At 46.4% G+C, this 20,144-nt stretch overlaps 1 protein-coding gene across 4 annotated transcripts in view; it reads right to left on the bottom strand.

Annotated features, from left to right (window-relative positions):
* Arhgap22 (Rho GTPase activating protein 22) overlaps nucleotides 1-20,144 on the bottom strand; it is a 158,176-nt gene that overhangs the window by 91,674 nt on the left and 46,358 nt on the right. For all 4 annotated transcript variants that reach the window (XM_021643468.2, XM_021643463.2, XM_021643465.2 and 1 more), the window contains one exon: nucleotides 13,069-13,268. In XM_021643468.2, the coding sequence (XP_021499143.1) occupies nucleotides 13,069-13,268 (200 nt within the window). The remainder of the gene's footprint in view (nucleotides 1-13,068; nucleotides 13,269-20,144) is intronic.

Here is a 20,144-nt window from a genome sequence, read left to right as displayed (position 1 = left end):
TGTTAGCTACTCAGTGGCCATCTTAGTTCTTAGGTGGACTGGTATGCACAGTAGCTGAGTTCAAGAAACCCTTATTTTATAATGGCCTCAAGTGCAAAATTTTATTACAGAATGATATTTTAATTATTCTACGTGATTTTCTATTGCTATTAACCTACTGCAATGCTTCATTTGTAAATCAAACTTTAACACTTATGTGATACACACACACGCATATTTAGAGAGAGAGAAGAAAAAGCCTAGTGTATATGGTTTCTCTATAGTTTCAGGCACTCATGGCGGGGGTTCTTCAAATGCATCCTTTGTAGTAAAATCCTACTGAGGCTGAGGCTGAGACTCTGAGGTGTATGGTGCTGCTAGATGGGAGGTAGCTGAACTATTCAGCAGACAGGTCAGTTCCTATCTCTCATCCAGGGTCAGCCTGTGAAGGGCCTCTCCAGGGCAGTGTGAGGTCCCAGGAGTATGACTGCAGATCACCTTTCTTCTAGAATCATCGGATAAGGTGGAAGCGTTTGTCTCCTGACATGCCTGGAGTCTGCGGAGGCTCTGGAAGAACCTAAACTAAGCCTAGTCCCTCCTGCCACTCATGGCGTATGGTAGCAGTGTCACAGATGAGGCAGCTGGGCTCAGAGACAACCAGCATCCTCAGGCATCTGCTCCGGGCTTCTCTGGACCTGAGTGGCTCTTTACTCGCCTTCTAGACCTTCCCGGAATTTTCTCTGATGTAGGACTCAGGTGGACATTGGAGTTAGTTTCTCCCCCTGTACTCTGCACTCAGTTCTTCAGGGCCACCCCATTGGGTTTGGAACCAGAGCTGGGAGCCCTTGGTGGCGCTGTCTCGACTTTGTCCCCACCATGAGGTGCCTACAGGCACAGTCTCTCCATCACTCACACGCACTGGACCACAGGCCTGCTCGTCCTCTCTACTGTTCTCCACCATACTTTTCTGGGTTGCAAAACATTTCCCAGATGTTTCTCTCCCACTCTACATCATGGTGTAGGCATGAAGTGTACCCACAAAAGGCTTAGGTGTGAACTCCTGGTCTCCAGGTAGTGATATCGTTTTAGGACATGGTAGACAGTGTAGGAAGCCTAGCTGAAACAAGCAGGTCATGGGGTGTGCCTCAGAAGGTTGACCCTAGGCGCATCCCTTCTCCTCTCTCCTCCCTGCCTGCCATGTGGTGAGTAGCCTCTGCCACACTAACCTGCTGTCACTGTCACAACATTCTCCGTCACCACAGGCTCTGAAGGACAGAACCAAGGACTACAGGCAGCACTTAGGTGTGAACCCAAATAAATCCTTTCTCTCTCAAGTTATTTATGTCTGATATTCTGTTACAGTGACACAAAGTGAATTACTCTATAATGAGCACACTGTTTTGAGGGCAAGCCTGTTGGCCTATATGGGACACCTCATTGTCATCCAGAGTCCAGACGGGCAGTAGAACATCTTAAAATTTTTCTTTTTGCTCAGAATATACCTTAGGGACTCAGTTGAGTTGAACAGCCCACCTTGAAGCGAGTGGGAACCCTCCCTTGGCTGGAAATGATTTTGATCCGACAGGGTTTCTGGAAAGTACAACAGCAATGCAGATGCCCTGAAGTATAAGGCACTGCTGGGAGGAGAGGCTGCTGCACTGCCAATGGACCAGCTAATAGGAGACACACAGGCTAATACTTTTACACTGAACTGTCCAGCTGTGCCTCCCTGATTTGCTGAGTTGGCTGCAGCCGAGAGCATCAGCTTCATTTGGCTGGGCCAGACAGACCCCTTCTCTAACTTCTGCAAACACTACAGTCTCTTTAGGAAATGTACCCATTTCTTGGCAGCCAAGAGAAGGCACCAGCTTGACAGAAGCCATTTCCATTCACCTACTTTATGCTGATAAACTACAGCTCAGTAATCTACCAGCACATTAAGGAGCTAGAATGACTGAACACAAATGCAGAGTCAGTTATGCTCAGCTAAGCAGTGAATAAAGTACACTTCCTTGCCTCCCTGATGCCATTCAATTCATTTTTCTGCACAGTAATTGACAAAGCTCGTAGCTTACAGACAGCCTTTCAGCTATTACTGTAAATTAACTGGGTTCACCTTAAAGCCGAAGGATCGATGTGTTGTGAGAGGGAGGCCCCCAAGGACTGGAAGCTCTGTGCTGAATTAAATTAGCAGACCAAGAGGAGCCCGCTTCATTTTTATGAATGGCCAGGGACACTGGAGGAAACAAGAAAGCTGGGCTTTGGTTTTGTTGGAGATGGTCTTTCGATGTAGCCTTGGCTCCTAGGCTCCCGCTCCCTCCCATCTCCGTTCTGCGCTTGCAGAGGTCAATTTTAGAAGATGAAGTGGCTGAGTAGTGACAGTTCCCTTTCCCTAGAGTGTGGCGGCATATTCCCATTGTAATTATCAATCATGGTATTTATAATTATTATAATTATATAATTGAAATGAATATAGTCACAGCTAGTACCGCTGTTGTCTTCAGAGCTTCCGGAAGGTGTAAGACAGGTTTTAAGACAACTTCATTCATGATTTTTCCTTAACATGATACAGGTAGGGAAAATTGTTTTAATTAAAATTTGTTTAAAAGCAAGCTGCTGAAATTGCCTATTTGAGTTTGGTGAATACAGCTTTTCTTGATTGAACTTGCTTGATTAGAGCTCAAATTCAGAAAGTTTCGGTCCTCAAATGGTGGCAAATGTGTAGGGATCACATAAAGAAAACGTGAGTTCTCAGATTTAGACCTAAATTATTGATACTATTTTTTTTAAATAAGTAATTCTTCACCAAAGAGATGTTTGAAGTTGTCCCAAAGGGCATTTTAAACATGGAAAGAGCTACAGTTTAACTTCCCTCTGCCATGCTAACAGAAACCTATCAGGGTCAGTTAGCTCAAGGTCATGTCTGTGTCCACTGCTGAGACATCCCGGTGGCAGGAGGGCTGCTAAGGATGCTCCTGCGCCTCTCCTTTAAGCTCCGAACACTGGGCTAGGGCAGGGTCTGCGGTGGGACTTTCCTGCTTGGGGGGACGTGGCGAGCTTGTTCATCTGCTGTGGATGGAGACAGCAGGAGGGAGGAGGAAATCAGAACAAGTTCACTGACTAACTATGACTTGTGGGAGCTGCCAGCCCCAAGGCCCCCATGGTGTTCACTGTCAACTGGGCCTCCTCGGAGATGTTCATCAGGCCCGGCATGGAGCCAAGGGTTCAGGTGCCCTGCACAACATGGCAGCTGAAGACCGTGACGGGCACCACCAACTGGAATTCTGAGAAAGTGCCTGCTCTGGACAGGGCCCAGAGCTTGCCAGCTTCTCCTCTAGTCTCAGGTTTGACTCAGACAGTAGGCAGCTTTGGAAAGTCACCCGGGTTTAGCTGGTCTTCATTCCTTGCGTCTTAAATGGTCCCCACTGACCTTTTGACCTTGAGAGCCAGAAAGACCCTCGGAGACCATCTCTGTTTAACCCTTTCTCTAATCTGCTTGGTCAGCCCCAGGGACCGGTGCACACCTGCTCCTGTGGAGCGAGCTTGTTTATTTGCTTGTATGAGGCTGAATGCTTTAAACGGTACTCTCCCCGGGATTGCCTTTCCCCAGGTGATGTACTAGGTTGTTTTTTCTGATCCTTGGGAGTTCACACTTCTCATTTTCATGGATCCCTGCTCCTGCCACCCTGAAAACGCAGTGTTTGAGGGGACTGTCTTTCTCCAGATGGACCTGGCCCTACCATGGTTGAGCCCAGCAGGGCTTCCCCTCCCCTGTCATAATTTGTGTGCATTTTGTAACAGGACTGGAGGGTCTCATCAGATTTTTTTTTTTGCAACTGTATCTCACTATTAGTTTCTACTGAGCTTTCAGCTAATTAAAACCCACAATTGTGCTTTATTTGACTTTTAAAAATGCATATGTGCATGTAAGTGTCTACCACATGTGTGCAAGCATGCTCAGAGGTCAGAAGAGGGTGTCTGATACCCGGCAGCTGACTTAGCAGCTGCTGTTAGCTGACCAACGTGACTGTTAGACTTTTACTACATTTTCAGTCTTTCTTAACCACTGAGCCATCTCTCCAGTCCCTGACTTTATTATAAAATCTATTATATAATATTTTTGTATATTTAAAGATAGAGTCTACTATGTAGCTCATACTGGCCTTGAACTTTTGATCCTCCAACCACAGTTTCCCAAGTGCCAGGATTATAGGAACGTGCCCTGACTCTTGGAATGCGTTTTTAACTATCCACAATTATATCACTCCCTTTTGTGGGATTAAACAGCTGTTTTAAACCAAATGTAGACCTTTCCATTTTATCTTAACAATTTTCTGTGAACCCAGCCTGTCAATGCTAGCTGCCAGAAATGTCCTTTGCAGCTTTGCAAATTTATTACCCATGTCTTTCTTTGGTTTTCAACAGCATCATAACAGCATGCCAGAACAGTGATTGAAAGAGCTGGTTGCAGATTCACACTATTTTCTCAGAGTTGTGGCCCCAATGCTTTCTTACTTGTTCTACGTGTCATCATCTGGCTAGAAGCAGAGCTGGCTACATCTGCCCATTTCCCAGGTTTTGTAAACTGGGAAGAACCATTTCTAAACTGTGGCAGTTATCCTCTGCTTCGTGACAAAGCACCCTGTCTTAGTGACTTGAAAAGAGTGATTTCTGAGTCTGCAGCAGGGCTCAGGGGACAGTTCTGCTCCACGGGGTGTGGTGGAGGGTCACTCACACAGCTGCACACAGCTGGTAGCTGCCTGGAACAGAAGGCTCAAGGCCTTAGTCATCTGGCGGGGCCCTGGGAGCTTCCCTCTGCGGTGTCCCTGACCTGCTGTGACCCGTCCAGACATGGGCACAGCTTGACTTCTCGGAGGTGGGGACTGGGATGCATGCAGTGTCATTCTGGTCATTCAAGTCACTCATGTCCTCTGGACATGCGGGAAGCGCTCCTAAGTGTGAAACTATTTCTCCAGCTTCCAACATTTTCCATTTAAATCACAACAAATGTCTCCTGGGAAAGCCCAAGTCCAGAAAGCCACCTATTTTTCCTCTCTGGTAAAGTGACTTGCTGAAGTTCAGATACCTGGTGTCCACGGCAAGTGTCCTGGTCAACTTTCACTGTCAAGGTGACACAGCCTAGAGTCATTTGAGGAGAGACTCTAAGTTGAGGAACTACAGCATCAGACAGACCCATAAGCATGTCTGTTTGAGATTGTCTTGGTTGTTAATTGATGTAGGAGGGCCCAGCCTGCTGTGGTTCAAGGCAGGCAGTCCTGAACTACTTCAGAAGGCTAGATGAGTACAAGCCAGCAAACAGCATCCTCCCCCGCTCCTGCTGGACGCCTTTGACTGTGATGAAAGTTCCTTGCCTAGCAAAGCTCTCACTGAGGTTGAACTGGCTTTTGCAAGCTATTGGAGCACCCATCTTCCTAGACAAGCTGTCAGGCCCCTCCCACCTGCTTCCCTCGTCTGAAAGCGAGATGCCACCTTCTCTGGAGGTGAGGTGGAAGGAGGTGCTCCTAATATGGCCACTTGAGCTTTGTTTGGGGTTGAAAAGCTTGGTAAATGATGGCCCGAGGAAAGCGGCATGTTGGCTGTATGCTGGAACATTCCTTATGTCTTTCAAGCTATGGGACTGCTTGACCTTCCCAACCCCATGTAAGGTTTCCCCCCTTTTTGTGAATATTTCTTTTTGTTCCAATTGAACATTGTACTTAGCTTATTCTACCTAACATATAATCAACATTACAAACTAAGATACATTTTTTTCTGTGTCTGTTAAAATAATATGTACCAGATGTGGCTGATGGCAGCTCAGTGTCCAAGTGGATTTCCTAGTAAGGGGAACAGGGATTGTCTCTGACATGAACTCAGGGGCTGGCTCTTTGACACCCCCCCCCACATCCCCCTGAGGGAGGAGCAGCCTTGCCAGACCACAGAGGAGGACATTGCAGCCAGTCCTGAAGATACCTGATAAGCTAGATGAAAGGGGAGGAGGACCTCCCCTATCAGTGGACTTAGAGAGAGGCACGGGAGAAGAAGGAGGGAGGGTGAGATTGGGAGGAATTGAGGGAGGGGGCTACAGCTGGGATACAACGTGAATAAAGTGTAATTAATATTGAAAAATTAAAATTTAATTAAAAAAATAAGTATGTACCACGGAGACTGTGGCAGTGCACACAGGACCTGCACCGGTTCAAACCGGAGGAGGTTCAGCCCTAAAAGGGGTGAGTGGACACAGGGCAGGAAGCTATTTGCAATTGATACCTGCTAGGAAGGGAAGAATCCGTTTCCTCCAATGGAGTCTCTCGGGCCGTACCAACCACGCCCCGGGCCCACCACGTGCAACGCAAAACGAACTCCTCGTTTGTTTGTTGTGGGACCTTAGTTTCACGTGGGCACTTTTCATTTTATTGGTTTCCTTAAGGATTTCTGATTGCATTAATGCGCGCCTCCACTAGAGCCTCTGTTTCCCATCCATCTTGTCCTTCTCTCAGCCCTGGGCTTTTACGCTAAATTTAAATCAAACTTGAAACCAGTTTTCTACTGCTCAGATTCTTGTCACTTACTATCCAGGAAAAGAGGACAGAAAACAAAATAAACAAAAAAGGCAACACAGAAATCTAGTCTGCCTGAAAGTGCTTCTCAAGTGTCCCAGCTAGAGCTGGCAGGTGCCTGAGCCACTCTGGTATCCCTCAAACAGCACAGCACCCCCACAGAGGCACACACCCACACTGCCCTGCCCACAGGTCCTTTCCCTGTGACTGGGGTTAGCGCTTTAACCATAGCAGATCACCCAACACTGGGACAGCGTTAAGGCCCAGCTCCAGATTCTGGCCTGCAGGCCGGGCCACATCCAGTATCTGGCTAACAGCTGCTACTTGTGCTCTGTGTGAAACCAGCCTCATGCTGTCCTCTCGGATCCTCCTGAGGTGGGCTGCTGCACACATACTGTCCATTAGGTCCAGGCCTGCTCTTCAGAGGCCATCGTGGGACTTGGTGGTCCTTGGTAGCCCCTGATGGTAGGTGACCTGTCTAGTCTCCTACCATCCCTTTTGTAATTGCCCGAAGAACACTGTAGGCCTGTGGCTCTGTTCCATTCTTTTCCTTGATTTCATTGTTTTCTCTTAGCTTAAGTGAATCATTACAGAGGTAGATGTGAGTGAATATGGTCTGCCGTGAGAAATTAAAATAACCCACACAAGTCTCAGCTGGCATTATCCTAACAAGTCATCCCCAGGTCCACACCCAAGCCTCACCTGGTGGCTTTGATCTGGCTTATTTGTATTCTCAAAATCCGAAATATTAATATTTCTGTTTTATTTCACTGACTTTGAAGAGCAAAGTTATTCAAGGAATAAAATGGCTCTCAACAATGCAACAAGACAGCGATTCATTCCTCCCTTGACAGGGTCAGCATCAGAACTTTAAACTGTCGCTTAATTGGGATTTAAAAAAAAAAAAATTCCGAAAGACCATGTTTGTGTTACTGTATCTTGGCTTAAAGCTTTAGGCATTATCTGCAGGATTCCAAGCACAGCCGGAACTGTTCTAGCTTCCTCGCTTCCCAACTCCTTCCTGCAAGCCCCCAGTACCTTCTGCTTCATCTGCCCATCCCAAGTGCGCTCCTGTGCTAAGGACCTCATGTGCGGTTCTTCCCTGAGGCCCTTCCTCTGCGTCTTCTTCCTTTCCCTTGCTACAGTTCCTGAGCAGACTGGAGTTGTCAGCCTGCCTCTTCTGTTATTTTTCCTCTCTTCCTGGGTAACTCAAGTTTGAAGTCTCGCTTCTCAGTTCTTACGTGAGGTTCTCCTCCTTGTGCCATCCACGTTTACACACTCTCAGAGGATGGAAAAGACAGTCCCCCGTTGTTCTGATGTGCTAACAATGAACTCAGAGCCTGGCACATGCCGGTCAGTGTTCTACCACTGAGGTTCATCCTCAGCCCTGTTTTTACTTTTGTAATTTTGAAAAGTAGCATCACTGGGCATGGTGGCATACTCCTGTAATCCCAGCACTTGGGGAGGCAGAGGCAGGTGGATACTTGTGAGTTTGAGGCCAGCCTGGTCTTCAGAGCCAAGGACAGGACAGCCAAGGCTACACAGTGAAACCCTGTCTCAGACAAAGAAGAACAAGAACAAGAGGAAGAGGAAGAGAAAGAAGAAGAGGAGGAGGAGGAAGAAGAAAAAGAAAAGTGGGCTCACTAAGTATCCCACTCTGGCCTTGAACTTGCAATACTCTGGCCTTAGCCTCCAGAAAAGCTAGGATTTCAGGCCCAGCAAAGACTTTTAAATATGGGGTTTCTTGCCCTGCCATTTTCTGTTTTTATTGATGACGTCTCCTCACCCGACTAGCTCTCCCCCTCCTTCCTCTCCTCCTCCCTCTCCTTCTGTTTTTGTCTGTTTCATTTGCCATCCTGCCCTTTGCTGCTGAGAAGCTGAGTACTGACAGTGTGTTGTGTTCCACCGGGCTCACTGCCCTAGCAAGCCCTGAATATTCCTCACTTTCCTCTCTGGGTCAGAGAGGAGCCTAATCCTTCCCGAAGAGCCTGGACCCTAAATGTGAAGAGAAAGTGGGGAATGGGAACCCAGTGCTGCCTGTTAGAGCTGGAGCATTAGTGTGAAGTGATGCTCTGCCCACACCTTTCCCGGGGACTAAACCTGTAATCTCATACCTGAGGGCCATCCAGGATGGGGCCACCTCCTGACACTAGGTTTGTCACAGTATCTTAGATCTAATGTGTGTGTGTGCTATGGAAGCACACATGCTTGTGCATTGAGCAGGTGCACAGGTGTATATGCTCAGGTCAGAAGCTGCTGATATCCAAGGATCTTCCTCTACTAGTTTTCCCCTGCGTTTTTGAGACAGTGTCTCTCACTGAACCTGGAGCTAGGCTCTGATTCAGCCAGACAGGCTGCCTTGGATGCCCTGGGACCCACCAGGGTCATAGCTGTGTGCCACTGTGCTCTGCTTTTTATGAGGGTTCTGGGTGTCGAACTCAGGTCCTCGGGCCTTCGTAACGGCACCTGACTGAGCTGCCACCCCAGTCCTCTGATAGCTTTTGAAGCTGACTCTCAACCTAGGCTCTTAGGTTTTGCTCCTCTTGCTCCATATCCAGAGATGACAGTTCCAGCCTGCTGGGACAGGTCTGTTCTGCCAGCCAGAGGCTCCCTGGCAGTCCTCAGTCCTGCCTGGAATCCACGTTGGCCAGGCACATCAGCTGCTTCTGGCCAGCCTGCCCTACCAGCAGAGGCTGCCTCCCTCCTCTTCACTCTGACCAAACATACATATAACATTTTAGGAAGGTTTAGGGAGTTGAAACAGCCAAATTAGATTTTCAAAATCTGTTGCCCTTACCTAAAACGCTGAATTTTACTTTATTTTTCCTTGACTAGGAAGAAATTTTGTAGTGTGTGCTCCCACCCCAGATCGTGGTGTTTGTAACTGCTCAGTCTGCTTTCTTTTTGTACAGCGTTATTGGTGTATATTTTCCACTCTTTTGCTTATTTATTCTTCTGGTTTTTAGGCCCAATGTCCCTGAGCTTCTGTCACTTAAGAGGCAGATAAATCTAGCTTATTCTTATTTATTATGAGTGCTGAAATGTCAGTACCTACTCTTGCTGTCCTGTGGCTTGCTTTGGGCTCTTTCTCTAGACTCACTGTTTTTCTGTCCTATGTTCTGGAGGTTACACTTGCCATTTCCCTCCTGGCCCATTTCTACCTAGTGCCAAGAAACTCACAGTTCAAGGCCTTAGATAAATAAAGTGAATCTCCAAGTAATGGAAGTGCACTGAGCTTGTTTCTAGAGCATGTGAGGAAGCTTCATGCTGTAAGAAAACATTTTGAGCGGAAGTTCAAACTGCTCCCTCCGAAAGATTAAGAAAACCCTGGACTCCTTCACCAGAGAAACTGCAGGGTCTGCCTGCTAGAAACCCTCCAGAGCATGCTCTGGGGAAGGCTGGAGTGTGAGGGCAGGTGTCAGGCTCTGGAAAGCACCTCTGCCCAGCCTTGTTTGTTTGTTTGTTTGTTTGAGCCCATGCAAGCCACCTGCCTCATCTCTGTGATGTCTGCTGCTGGCCCTCTTGGCTTGAGGAGCAGAGGAGGAGAGATAAAGGCTTTGAGAGGGAGCAAGGGGGTGGACTGATGCTTATCATGGCTGCTGAGCTCTGGACAACATCATAGGTGGTTGGATGTGCCCTTTCCCGACAATTACCATAGCTGGCGCAGGCTGTCTGCTGAGGGGTACTGACCGCCGGGCCATGCTGTCGCTATAAACAGTGAGCAGGGTATGTTTTCCAGGAACCAGATACTGAAAATTAGCCTATTACATGTACTTCATGAAATTAAGCAGGGAACTGTGGGTTGATTGTGACAGCAGTTTAAGATCACACAGTAGCAGTTAAATGTCAAATGGGACAAATAGTAGCCTTGAGCCCGGGAACCTATACAGCAGGGCAGAGTTTGTTATGGAACAATGGTTAGAAGTATGACAATGTCCCAATTCCCCCAGAGTGTCAACAGACCCAGAGAGTCACAAGAGGAGCTTTGAGCAGAGGCTGGTGTCTGTCGGGATGTGCTGGCTCCTAGCACAGATGTGACGTTCTCCCTGGAGAGGAAGGACTTGTTCTGGCTTGGCTTGGGTATAAGGGCTACTGAGGTATCCAGGCCAGTGACTGAGGGATGTGGTTATCACCAGTTAATTAATTAGCTGCTCCCACTAGAAGCTGTTGAGGTTTGGGAAAAAATGGTAGCAATGGGGAATTCTGGGATAGACATGTTCTAGAGCCATCTGATTGGAGGTAGGGATACTTGGTCTGCGACACGGGTCACTGTGAGGGAACCTGGAGTAGACAGATCTTCACCCAAGTGAGGGACCTTAGGACTATCAACAACTACATCACCAACATTACGAAGCACAGCTTCTAGAGCAAGCATCGTGGGCTGCGTGGAACAGGGGGTGATGGCAGGAACCCAGTGCATGGCTGTAACATTCTGGCAGTTTTTGTCACCGATGTCAGAATGACTGGTCATGGATAAGCCAATCAGAGAACACTATTGATGGGTCAAAGAAACTATAAGGAAAATGGTGCTGGGCCACGTTTCTAGGGAAGAGGGATGGATCAGTGGGGTCAGTAGAAGAAAGGTCACAGCAGGGTTATGGACATACATGATCAGATTTAAGGATTCAGTGAGCTGAAATTGGCCCTTGCTTATAGAGCTGCTAGGCAATTTAATTCCAAAATCATCCCTGTCAGGTAGGTAAAATTGTCCCATCTTGCAAACAAAACCAAAGCTGAAAGAAGAGAAAGTGAGTGTCCCAAGTCATACAATTAGCATGCTAGATGGAATTCAGATCCCCTTCAGATCTGCTTGACTCCAGACTTCCCGCCTGCCCCGCTGAACTCATCTTCCTTTGTCATTAAGCTGAGGCACTGAATGAGACCAGGATTTCTCAATCGGGACTGGAACCACCTTCATCCTGTTAACTGTAGTTTGGTCCACTCTTATGAGTTTTGTCCTACCTAGTTTCCGTTTGTGCTGTGGCCATCTTCCTAACTCAGTTTTATTTATTTGTATACTTATCCTTATGGTAAAATTTGCATAACATAAAGATCACCACTGTAGCCATTATTAAAGTATATATAGTTCAGTGAATTGAGCTCATTCATGTTACTATGCAAGACTTGTTTTTACTTTGAATGCAAACATATTTTGGAAAGGTAAGATAACAACCGTAGAATAGAAACCAGACTTACTCTCCATAAATGGAGGTAACCATTGGAATGCTTGAAGTGCAGGTACCAAGCCATTAACTGTAGCCAACGCCTTCTGTCACCTCAGGCTGTGACATGGAGACTGCCCTCAGCGCCATTTCCATTAAAGCAAGTGCTGGGGACATGGAAAAGATACAAACAAAGCAGACCAACACCTCTGACCTTCTCGGAAGACCTGGCACAGGCTGAGGAGTCATTTTCTCACTTTGACCTTGACATTCTCCTGCACCCAGGTCCACATCTTGCTCACATGAACGACTTGCCTTTCCCATGCTGTGGGAACCACAGAGATGTGCTCGGTCTCCTGCTCCACCAAGGCTCTGCAGTCTGAGCCTGAAAGAGGTGGCCCTTTCCAGCGTGGAGCACTGATAGAGAACACGGCTTGGGATATGCTCTTTATCATCTCTTCTGTACCCTTCTCCCAAGAAGTATAGAGGTTATCCTGCACTAACTGCAGGGTTAGCTCCAGAATGCTCTCCAAAAACAAAATCCAAGAATATTCATGTGTACAATGACACATTTATTCACATGTAACCTTTATATACTCTTCGATAAACTTGAAATCATCTCCAGGTTGCTTATAATAGCTGGTGCAACCGAAATGAAAATAGTTATTATACAGTATTGTCTAGCAGTTAATGGCAAGAAAGGAAAGTCTGGCCATGTTCAGTATAGATATAATCTAATATATTGCTAATCCGTGGACGGTCAGTGCATGGGTACAAAGGTCATGGTTACCTCTCTCAAAAATTAGGTTGCCCAAACCCTGCAGGCACGGCCCTCTCGGCAGGCACTCTGCAGGACACTCTGTTTTGGTGTCTACGTGGTACAGCTGTGATGAGGCCATGCATGCCAGATGGAGCTACTTGTTGCTCTGAAGGAGTGAACTTAGTCCTGCCTGAGTGGAAGGGAAGGCATTTTGAGCACACTCTAGATAGGGAGGTTCCCAGTAGCACAGGAAGATCCCCTGTGGAGGCAGAGACATCAGAGAGCCTCACAGTAGAACTTCCCTGTAATGCTAGTTTGCCCAGGAACTCATTTTCTTGGACAGTCAGAATGAAACGTGTGCGCACATGTCTTTGCTAGACACACTAAGGAACTGAGCAGGGAGCGCGAGAGTTGCTGCTTCTTGAGACAAGGTGGGGTGCACTCTACCAACGTTAAAAGGGAGCATTTTTATTTCAGAAGTGGGTATTGGAACACACATGGAGTTCGGGACCAGACTTGAGTCATGGCAAGCCAGCCCCACACGGAACACGCCCTCTCCTCTTGTCCCAGCGTAACACCCATGGGACACAGGACCTTTGAGCCTTACCTGGGGCTTGCTCTCATCTTTGTCTTTGTAGTAGAAGAGTTGATCCCCACGTAGCACAAACCATCGCTGCTGCCAGTTCTTCACGATGCTCCTTTGTTTCTTCAGCCAGCCAGCCTTGAGTATAGGGCCTAGCTTGTGGGGGACCAGGGGCCTCCCTGAGCTCCGGCTCTGTTCTCCCATCACCAGGCTCTTGGAGCGAGCTGGAAGATAAGAACGCACAGTGAGTGTGCAGACTGAGGTCCGTTCTCACTCCATCCTGGGGCCTAGGCTGGTAGAACAAGTTGGATTTACTTTTCCCTTGGGTTTCCAGGGCATATGCTCAGAAACAGCACGGGTTTATGCACTTGGGAGGAATATAGCCTTCCTTCATTAGTATTTGCCCTGTCCCTGGATCTAAGATTCTCTGCTTCCCCAGATTTATTCCTTATGGATAAATCCCTTTCAGGGACTATAATTCCTTACACCTGGTTTACCTTCCACACCACTCTCCTACAAGCTCAGACTGGTTATTTTTTGTTTTTTTTTTTTTTTTTTTGTTTTTGTTTTTTTTTGTTTTTTCATTTCTCCCCCTTGGCTGCTGGTGAATTCCTACTCTATCTTTAAGGCTCAATTCAAAAGCCCCCCTTCTTGGCCATTGGTACTGATCTTGCCAGCCTTGTCTCAGCAGTGTCGGCTTAGTGAGGAATGGAGCTGTCTCCATGCTAGCCTCCTCCACTAAGGGAGGATAATGCAATTCCAGACAATGAGTTTCTCCAGAGAAACTGAGGAGACAAACGAGGAGCTCTTGGGGGCAGCACAGCCTTGTTCCTCTTCCAGCACACAGCCGCCCACCTCCCAGCAGCACCAGCACAGAGCTGAACGTGTTGTTTGCATTTCAGATGGATCTGCTTTCTTGCTCCCATCTGGCTGCTGGGTCTGCCCCCTCCCGCGTGCTGCTTGATGCAGAATCAACACACACATTCCCGGATTATAGGTCAAAGACACTAATCGGTCTGGTTATGGTTTTGCCTTTCCTGAACATAATGCTTCTGTGAAAAGCATCATCTGTGGACTCACAGAACGCCTTACCCACCCTCATGGTGTTCCACACAAGCATTGCTTCTGACCAAGGAACTGGAGCCACATCAGCTCCACTGGCCTTACCATGTCCCTCACCATCCTGAGGCAGCAGGCCCGAAAGAAGATGGAATGGCCTTTTGGAGACATGGTTACAGCTAGTTACAGCACCAATTAGGTGGAGCAGCCTAAGGCGGGGTTCTCCAGAAGGCAGTATATGCTTTGAATCAGCATCCAATATACGGTGTGGATTCTCCCATACCCAGAGTCCATACCCCTGGGTCAGGAATCAAGGGGTGAAAAGAGAATAGTTCTACTCACTAACACCCTTAGTGACCCACTAGGAAAATTTCTGCTTCTTGTTCCTGCAACTTGAGTTCTGCTGGCTTAGAAGTTTCCCATCCAGAGCAGGGGAGGGCCACACAAACATTCCATTGAACTGAAAGCTCAAACTTCCCCGTGGTTACTTTGGGATTCTGAAATCCTTAAGGATTTAATCTGTTAAATCCTTAACAGGCTAATAAGGGAATAGCAGTGTTAGGAGGGTGATTGATCCAGATTACTAGGGGAAAATTGGACAGGAGATAAGAAAGATTGTATCTGGAGTATATCAGATCCTTTAGGGCATCTCTCGGGGCTTCCATGTCTTGTGGCTAAAGTCAATGGGAAACTACAGCAGCCTAATCCAGGCAAGATGACAAATGGCACAGACCCATCAGGAATGAAGGTTTGGTCACTCCTCCAGGAAAGGAGCCAAGACATGCTTAGGTTCTTGCTGAGAGTGATGAAATTATTGGATGGGTCGTAGAGGAAGGTAGGTATAAATACTATCTGGCCAGTTACATGAATAAGGATCATAACTCACATGAGTATTTCTGTCATACTTTGTTAAGAACGTGTTTGTACAAATACTTGTTTTCTTTCCTTGATTTTTTAATCATGTAATGTAACATCAACAAAGAGAATATCAGTTGTTATCATATTGAAGTTTGATACAATAAAAGAATGTCCCTCAAAGGACATTGATACCTAATCTAAATTTATAATGAATTTGCAGTTGTACAAGGTGTAGCTCTATCAGGAAGGGTATAATGTATACTTCATTTTCAGTTGTATGTGGGATAATTGTATCATATTGAGGTATTATTATGACCTGTTAATTGTTTCCATTTGGAAAGCAATCATGTCAGAAGGAGATATGATTGTTTATCAGGTTGACAAGGGTGGACTTGTGATGGCTGTTCTTGTTTGTTAACTTGACCATATCTGGGATTAACTAAAACCCGAAATGGCACATCTGTGAGGGATTTTATTCTTAATGAAATCATTTGAAGTGGGAAGACCTACTTCTCACCAAGATCGTTGAGGTGGGAAGATAAACCTTTAATCCAGATCTTTTGAGCCGCCTTTGAACTTGGGTCACAGCTTCTGCTGTAAGACTACATAAAGGACATGCAAGAAAGAAGCTTGCTTTCTCCTTGCCTGTTTGCTCCCACTCTTGCTGGCAAATCTATTCCTTCACTAGCATTAGAGCATAGTGCCAGATGAAACATCCCACCTCATTGACTGAGCAACTACTGGACTCTTGGAGCTTCCCTCGGTAGACAGCCATTGTTGGAGTGGCTGGACAGTACACACAGCCTGTGTGTAAGCCCTTCCAACAAATCCCCTTTCTGTATATATGTAGTTCATTCTATAATTCTGTTCCTCTAAACAAACCCTGACTAATAGAGTGGGGAAGGCATGGCAGCAGGGACAGGAGGCAGTTGGTCACACTGTCCTCTCAGTCAGAAAGCAGGGGTAATGAGCTGGTGTTCATCTCAGTTTTTACTTTTTACCCACTCTAGGACCACAGTCCATTGAATGGTGACGCCTAGATTTAAGGTTGTCCTTCCCACCTCAGTTAACCCAATCTAGGAACTCCTTCACAGACATCAATGTGCTCCCAGATCTTACCAAGTTCACAGTTAATATTAACAATTGAAAGCCCATACCTTGTCAGCCCGACACTGAAAGATGTTCTGTTAAAGCTATAATATTCCACTCTTCATCCTCACAGGCTCATGGCTATCTCATAATGAAAGATACATTCAGTCCAACTTTCAAAAATACTCATAATCTTTCAACAGTTCTAATACATTAAAAGTGCAAGCACAGTATTTTCTGAGAATCAGGAAATCTCTATAACATGAAAAACAAGTCAAGCACTTCCAGCGCACAATGCCACAGAGTAAACATTCTAGGAAGAGGGAAGTGAAGCTACAGCAGAGAAAGACTGGACCATGACAAGACCAAAGCACAGTAGGGAAAACATCAAGTCCTGCAGCTCCACGTCCAGCACTGGGGCTCATAATTGATCATCTAGGCACCAAAGAACATGGAAAGCCTTGTACCTCAAGTTCTGCCGTATCCCTCTCGGGCCAGCTCCAGTCTGTGCCTGCATTTTTCTTTGACAGATCTCTTGTGATCCTAATATCTTCCAAATCCTGAGATCTCCACTTCAACATAGGTTTCACTTTCATAGCTCTATACAATGAACTCTCCGGGCCTCACTGCAGAAATACAACCCCGGCTACACACCATCTGGCTTCAGCAGCCATCTTGGCTCGTTGGCACAAACTTCCATGATCTCTTCTCCCCCTCCCCCCACTCAAGTGGCATTTTCAGTTCAGGCTCCCTCCTCTGAACTTAAGTTGGATATTCACAAGAAGACAGAGTTTCTGATATATGAAGTCTTATCCTCTGGGAACCTTTCATATTGTTCTAGTATAGAGATGTAGAGTTCTCTTTAATGGCAATAATCTCTTCAACAATTATAGCTGCTTTTTCAGCTCCTGCCATGTCTGCAACTTTCCTCCTCCTTTCCCTGCCAAACAGCATATTTTTAAATATCTTTTTTCTTCACCCATTGCTTTCTCTTGCTGTAAATCTGGTGAAGATCGGTGAGCAGTAGCCATGATGCATGCTGAATGCTACCTTGCCTTAAAATTTCCTCCACCAAACAAATTAGCCCATTACTTTTTCATTCAATATCAACTTCCAAGGACATGGGTAGAATGCAGACAGATTGTTTTCCAGACTGTATCCTGATGGCTTACAGCACAGTTCCCAAGTGACTGTATTCTCTCCACAAACAGAGTATGTTTGTTTTTCTCAGCATTCTGGCCTTTCTCTCACTCACCAGAGTGATCCATTAAGCTCTCCTAACATACTACTAGGGCTTTTTCTAGTCCAAAGGCCTAAAAACTACTCATTAAACTTTATCACAGCAATAGCCCCATTCCTGATACCAAGTTTCTTATTGCATCTCTCTCCTGGAACCAAGTTTCTGTATTAGTCACTCTACTTTTTGCTGCGACAAGGTACCTGGCAAAAGCAACTTAAGGAAGGAAGAATTATTTTAATACACACTTTGGGGGTGCAGTCAAGGGAAGTCAAGCCAGCAGGAATGGGAAGCAGATGCTCGTATTGCACCTGGACTCAAGCACAGAAAGAGGTGGATGCTGGTGTTTAGCTTACTTTCTCATTTATGTTCAAGCTAGGACCCTAGTCAGTAGAATGCTGCTGTCAACATTTAGAATGGGTCTTTTTACCTCAAAGAACCGAGACTAAAATCTCCATCACAGCCATGCCAAGAGATTTGTTCATTCTAGAACTTGTCAACTTGACAATAGATATTAGCCATCATGCCATGAAGTCTAGTTGGAGAAATACAGACTTTGGGCAAAGACTTGGGTTTACCTCATGGCCAGCACTGTAAGCTCTTCTTCAGTCTACAGGTCAATAATTCCAGTCTGTACTGTCTAACACCTACTTCAAACGAGGTGGGAGAAAGAGAAACTGTCACAGAAGAGGGGAGATGACCAATCCCTGCTGAGCACTTGGCACTTCAACTGGCCTACTCACTGGTAATCATGGTGATGATGATGATACTGATAAAGGGAAGAGTATGGTGAATGACTCCCTAGATAATTCTTTTTCCTGAATCTGCTATCTTATGCCACACAGGTATGCTGGCATGCCACTTTCCCACAACCACTGGTGCTGCAAATCATACTTTGAGGATTCACACTCCAGAACTTAGTAGGCGCAAAATGATAGTAATTATTCTCTTTTGCTGGGTGGTTTAGCCAAGTGAAACTGCCTGCTAGAGTTTTACTAACAGTGAGGAACACCTGCTCTTTCCCTCTGCCCACCTAACTCATCACTCTCGATGGGGAAACAGCCACCATCCTGAAGTCTTAGCTTCCTAGGTCTCTTTTCTTGTTCACATGAGCTTCAATCTTCCCACAAAGTCCTCTTATGGCCCTGGAAAGGCTGCCCTTCTCTTTCCTGGCATCTTATGAACCTTGTCTGGGGTCCATGCTTTAGTAGTTTAGTGGTCCTGCCTTGGAAGACAAAGATCTGCAAGAATATTTTTTTGTCTAATTGGGGCTGGGCTGAAGCCCTGATGAGGCAGATAGAGATTGTGCCTGGTTGAATTGTATCAACTATTAGGAGGGACCTTTCTGTTCTCATGGTTATCCTCTTCCCTGACCTTATGTAAGCTCAAGCTGACCAGGCATAGACACTGGCTGATGTAGTTCTGAGGAGGTAAAGATGTTGGCCATGATGAAAAGAAAGCAAACATGACCTCAGTATTCCGGTAAGATATGAAAAAGGACCCAGGAGGAAACAGGACATGGGAGTCCCTCTGGTTACTGAGTTTTCTTTTCTGGGTTTCAATTTGCTGACCCTCTCTACACATTTTTCAGCAAGTTCAATAAAATTAAGTCATCAAATACGTGGATTTTGTGTGTTGATTGCCTGACTTCTAACTAAAGACTTGGCAGGCAGTGGTAGCCCTGTGAGTAAGGATTCTATGGTATGGGTAGATACTGTCCATTCTTAAATTCTTCTTTTCAGGTAATCTGCAAGGGGCACTGAGGACCTTCCCATACTTCCATAGAAGATGGTATAGATCCCTCTGGAGTCTTCACTGGGGAATGAAGCGATAGAATGTCTTGGGGCTGCATTCAGAGCTCTCTTTTATATTCAGTTACAACAGAATCTGATGCTTGCCCATTCCACCACACACACACACACACACACACACACACACGCACGCACCTTCTCCTCCTCCTTCTAGCATTCTGGGCAGGGCAGCTCGTAGCAGGAACTCAGCAGTCTCAGGGGCTAATCAGCATACACTGGGTGAGGCCTACAGATGCCAGATGGCTTTTCTAGGGAGGCTGAGCTTCCCAGGCACAGGCCCATGGATGCTAAGCCTGGTACCCTGGTACCATGGACAATAAGCGACTGTGTGGCTGACCATGCAGGCTATTGGCATACATGTCCCTTGACACGGCAACACAAAGAAGGGGGAGAATTTCACCCTGATGGTCAAGCTGTGGACAGCAGTCCTCTTGAGAGCTACAGGTAATGGAAAGCAGGGCCCACTAAAGCTACACTCCAGGGAGGGAAAACAACTCTAAAGTCCTGCAGTTCCCTAAAAGGCTTCTTCTTGCACAGGCCACGTTGACGACCAAAGCAGCATAGGTTTCTCCCTAGATGATCAATCACATAGGCATTACTTATGAGCTCCAAGGAGTTTCTCACGAGGAAAACAGCTATGGGTATTATTTCTTAACCATCACTGTTCCTGTCCTCTGCTCTTCCTTTAATCAGCTTATTCAGTTCTGTAAATATTTAAACGAGGCCTAGAATTAGGCAGTATTGACAGGCTAAGGCTTCAGAACTTACTGAACGTGTTGAGCAGGCCTGCAGCAAGCTAGGCCTGGGGAGGATGGTAACCTTTACCCACTTAAAGTTAGGGGATCTCTACTCACAATAGGATGTCACCTCCTTCTTCTCTTCCCCTGTTGACTTCTGTCTACCCTCCATCATAAACAAACAGAGCCCCAACAAGCACAGTGCAGAATTCTGAGCTGATGGTCTCCCTCGGAGTCCTCAACAATTAAAGGGAAAGAAAACAAAACAACAGTGTAGACTACTGGGCTGCAGATATTGACAGAGCCTCC

The sequence above is a fragment of the Meriones unguiculatus genome, chromosome 9, assembly GCF_030254825.1.
Source record: "Meriones unguiculatus strain TT.TT164.6M chromosome 9, Bangor_MerUng_6.1, whole genome shotgun sequence".
In the NCBI taxonomy this organism is placed as follows: Eukaryota; Metazoa; Chordata; class Mammalia; order Rodentia; family Muridae; genus Meriones; species Meriones unguiculatus.
The sequence above is the reverse complement of the archived record's forward strand: the minus strand, read 5'-3'. Positions and strand labels throughout refer to the sequence as shown.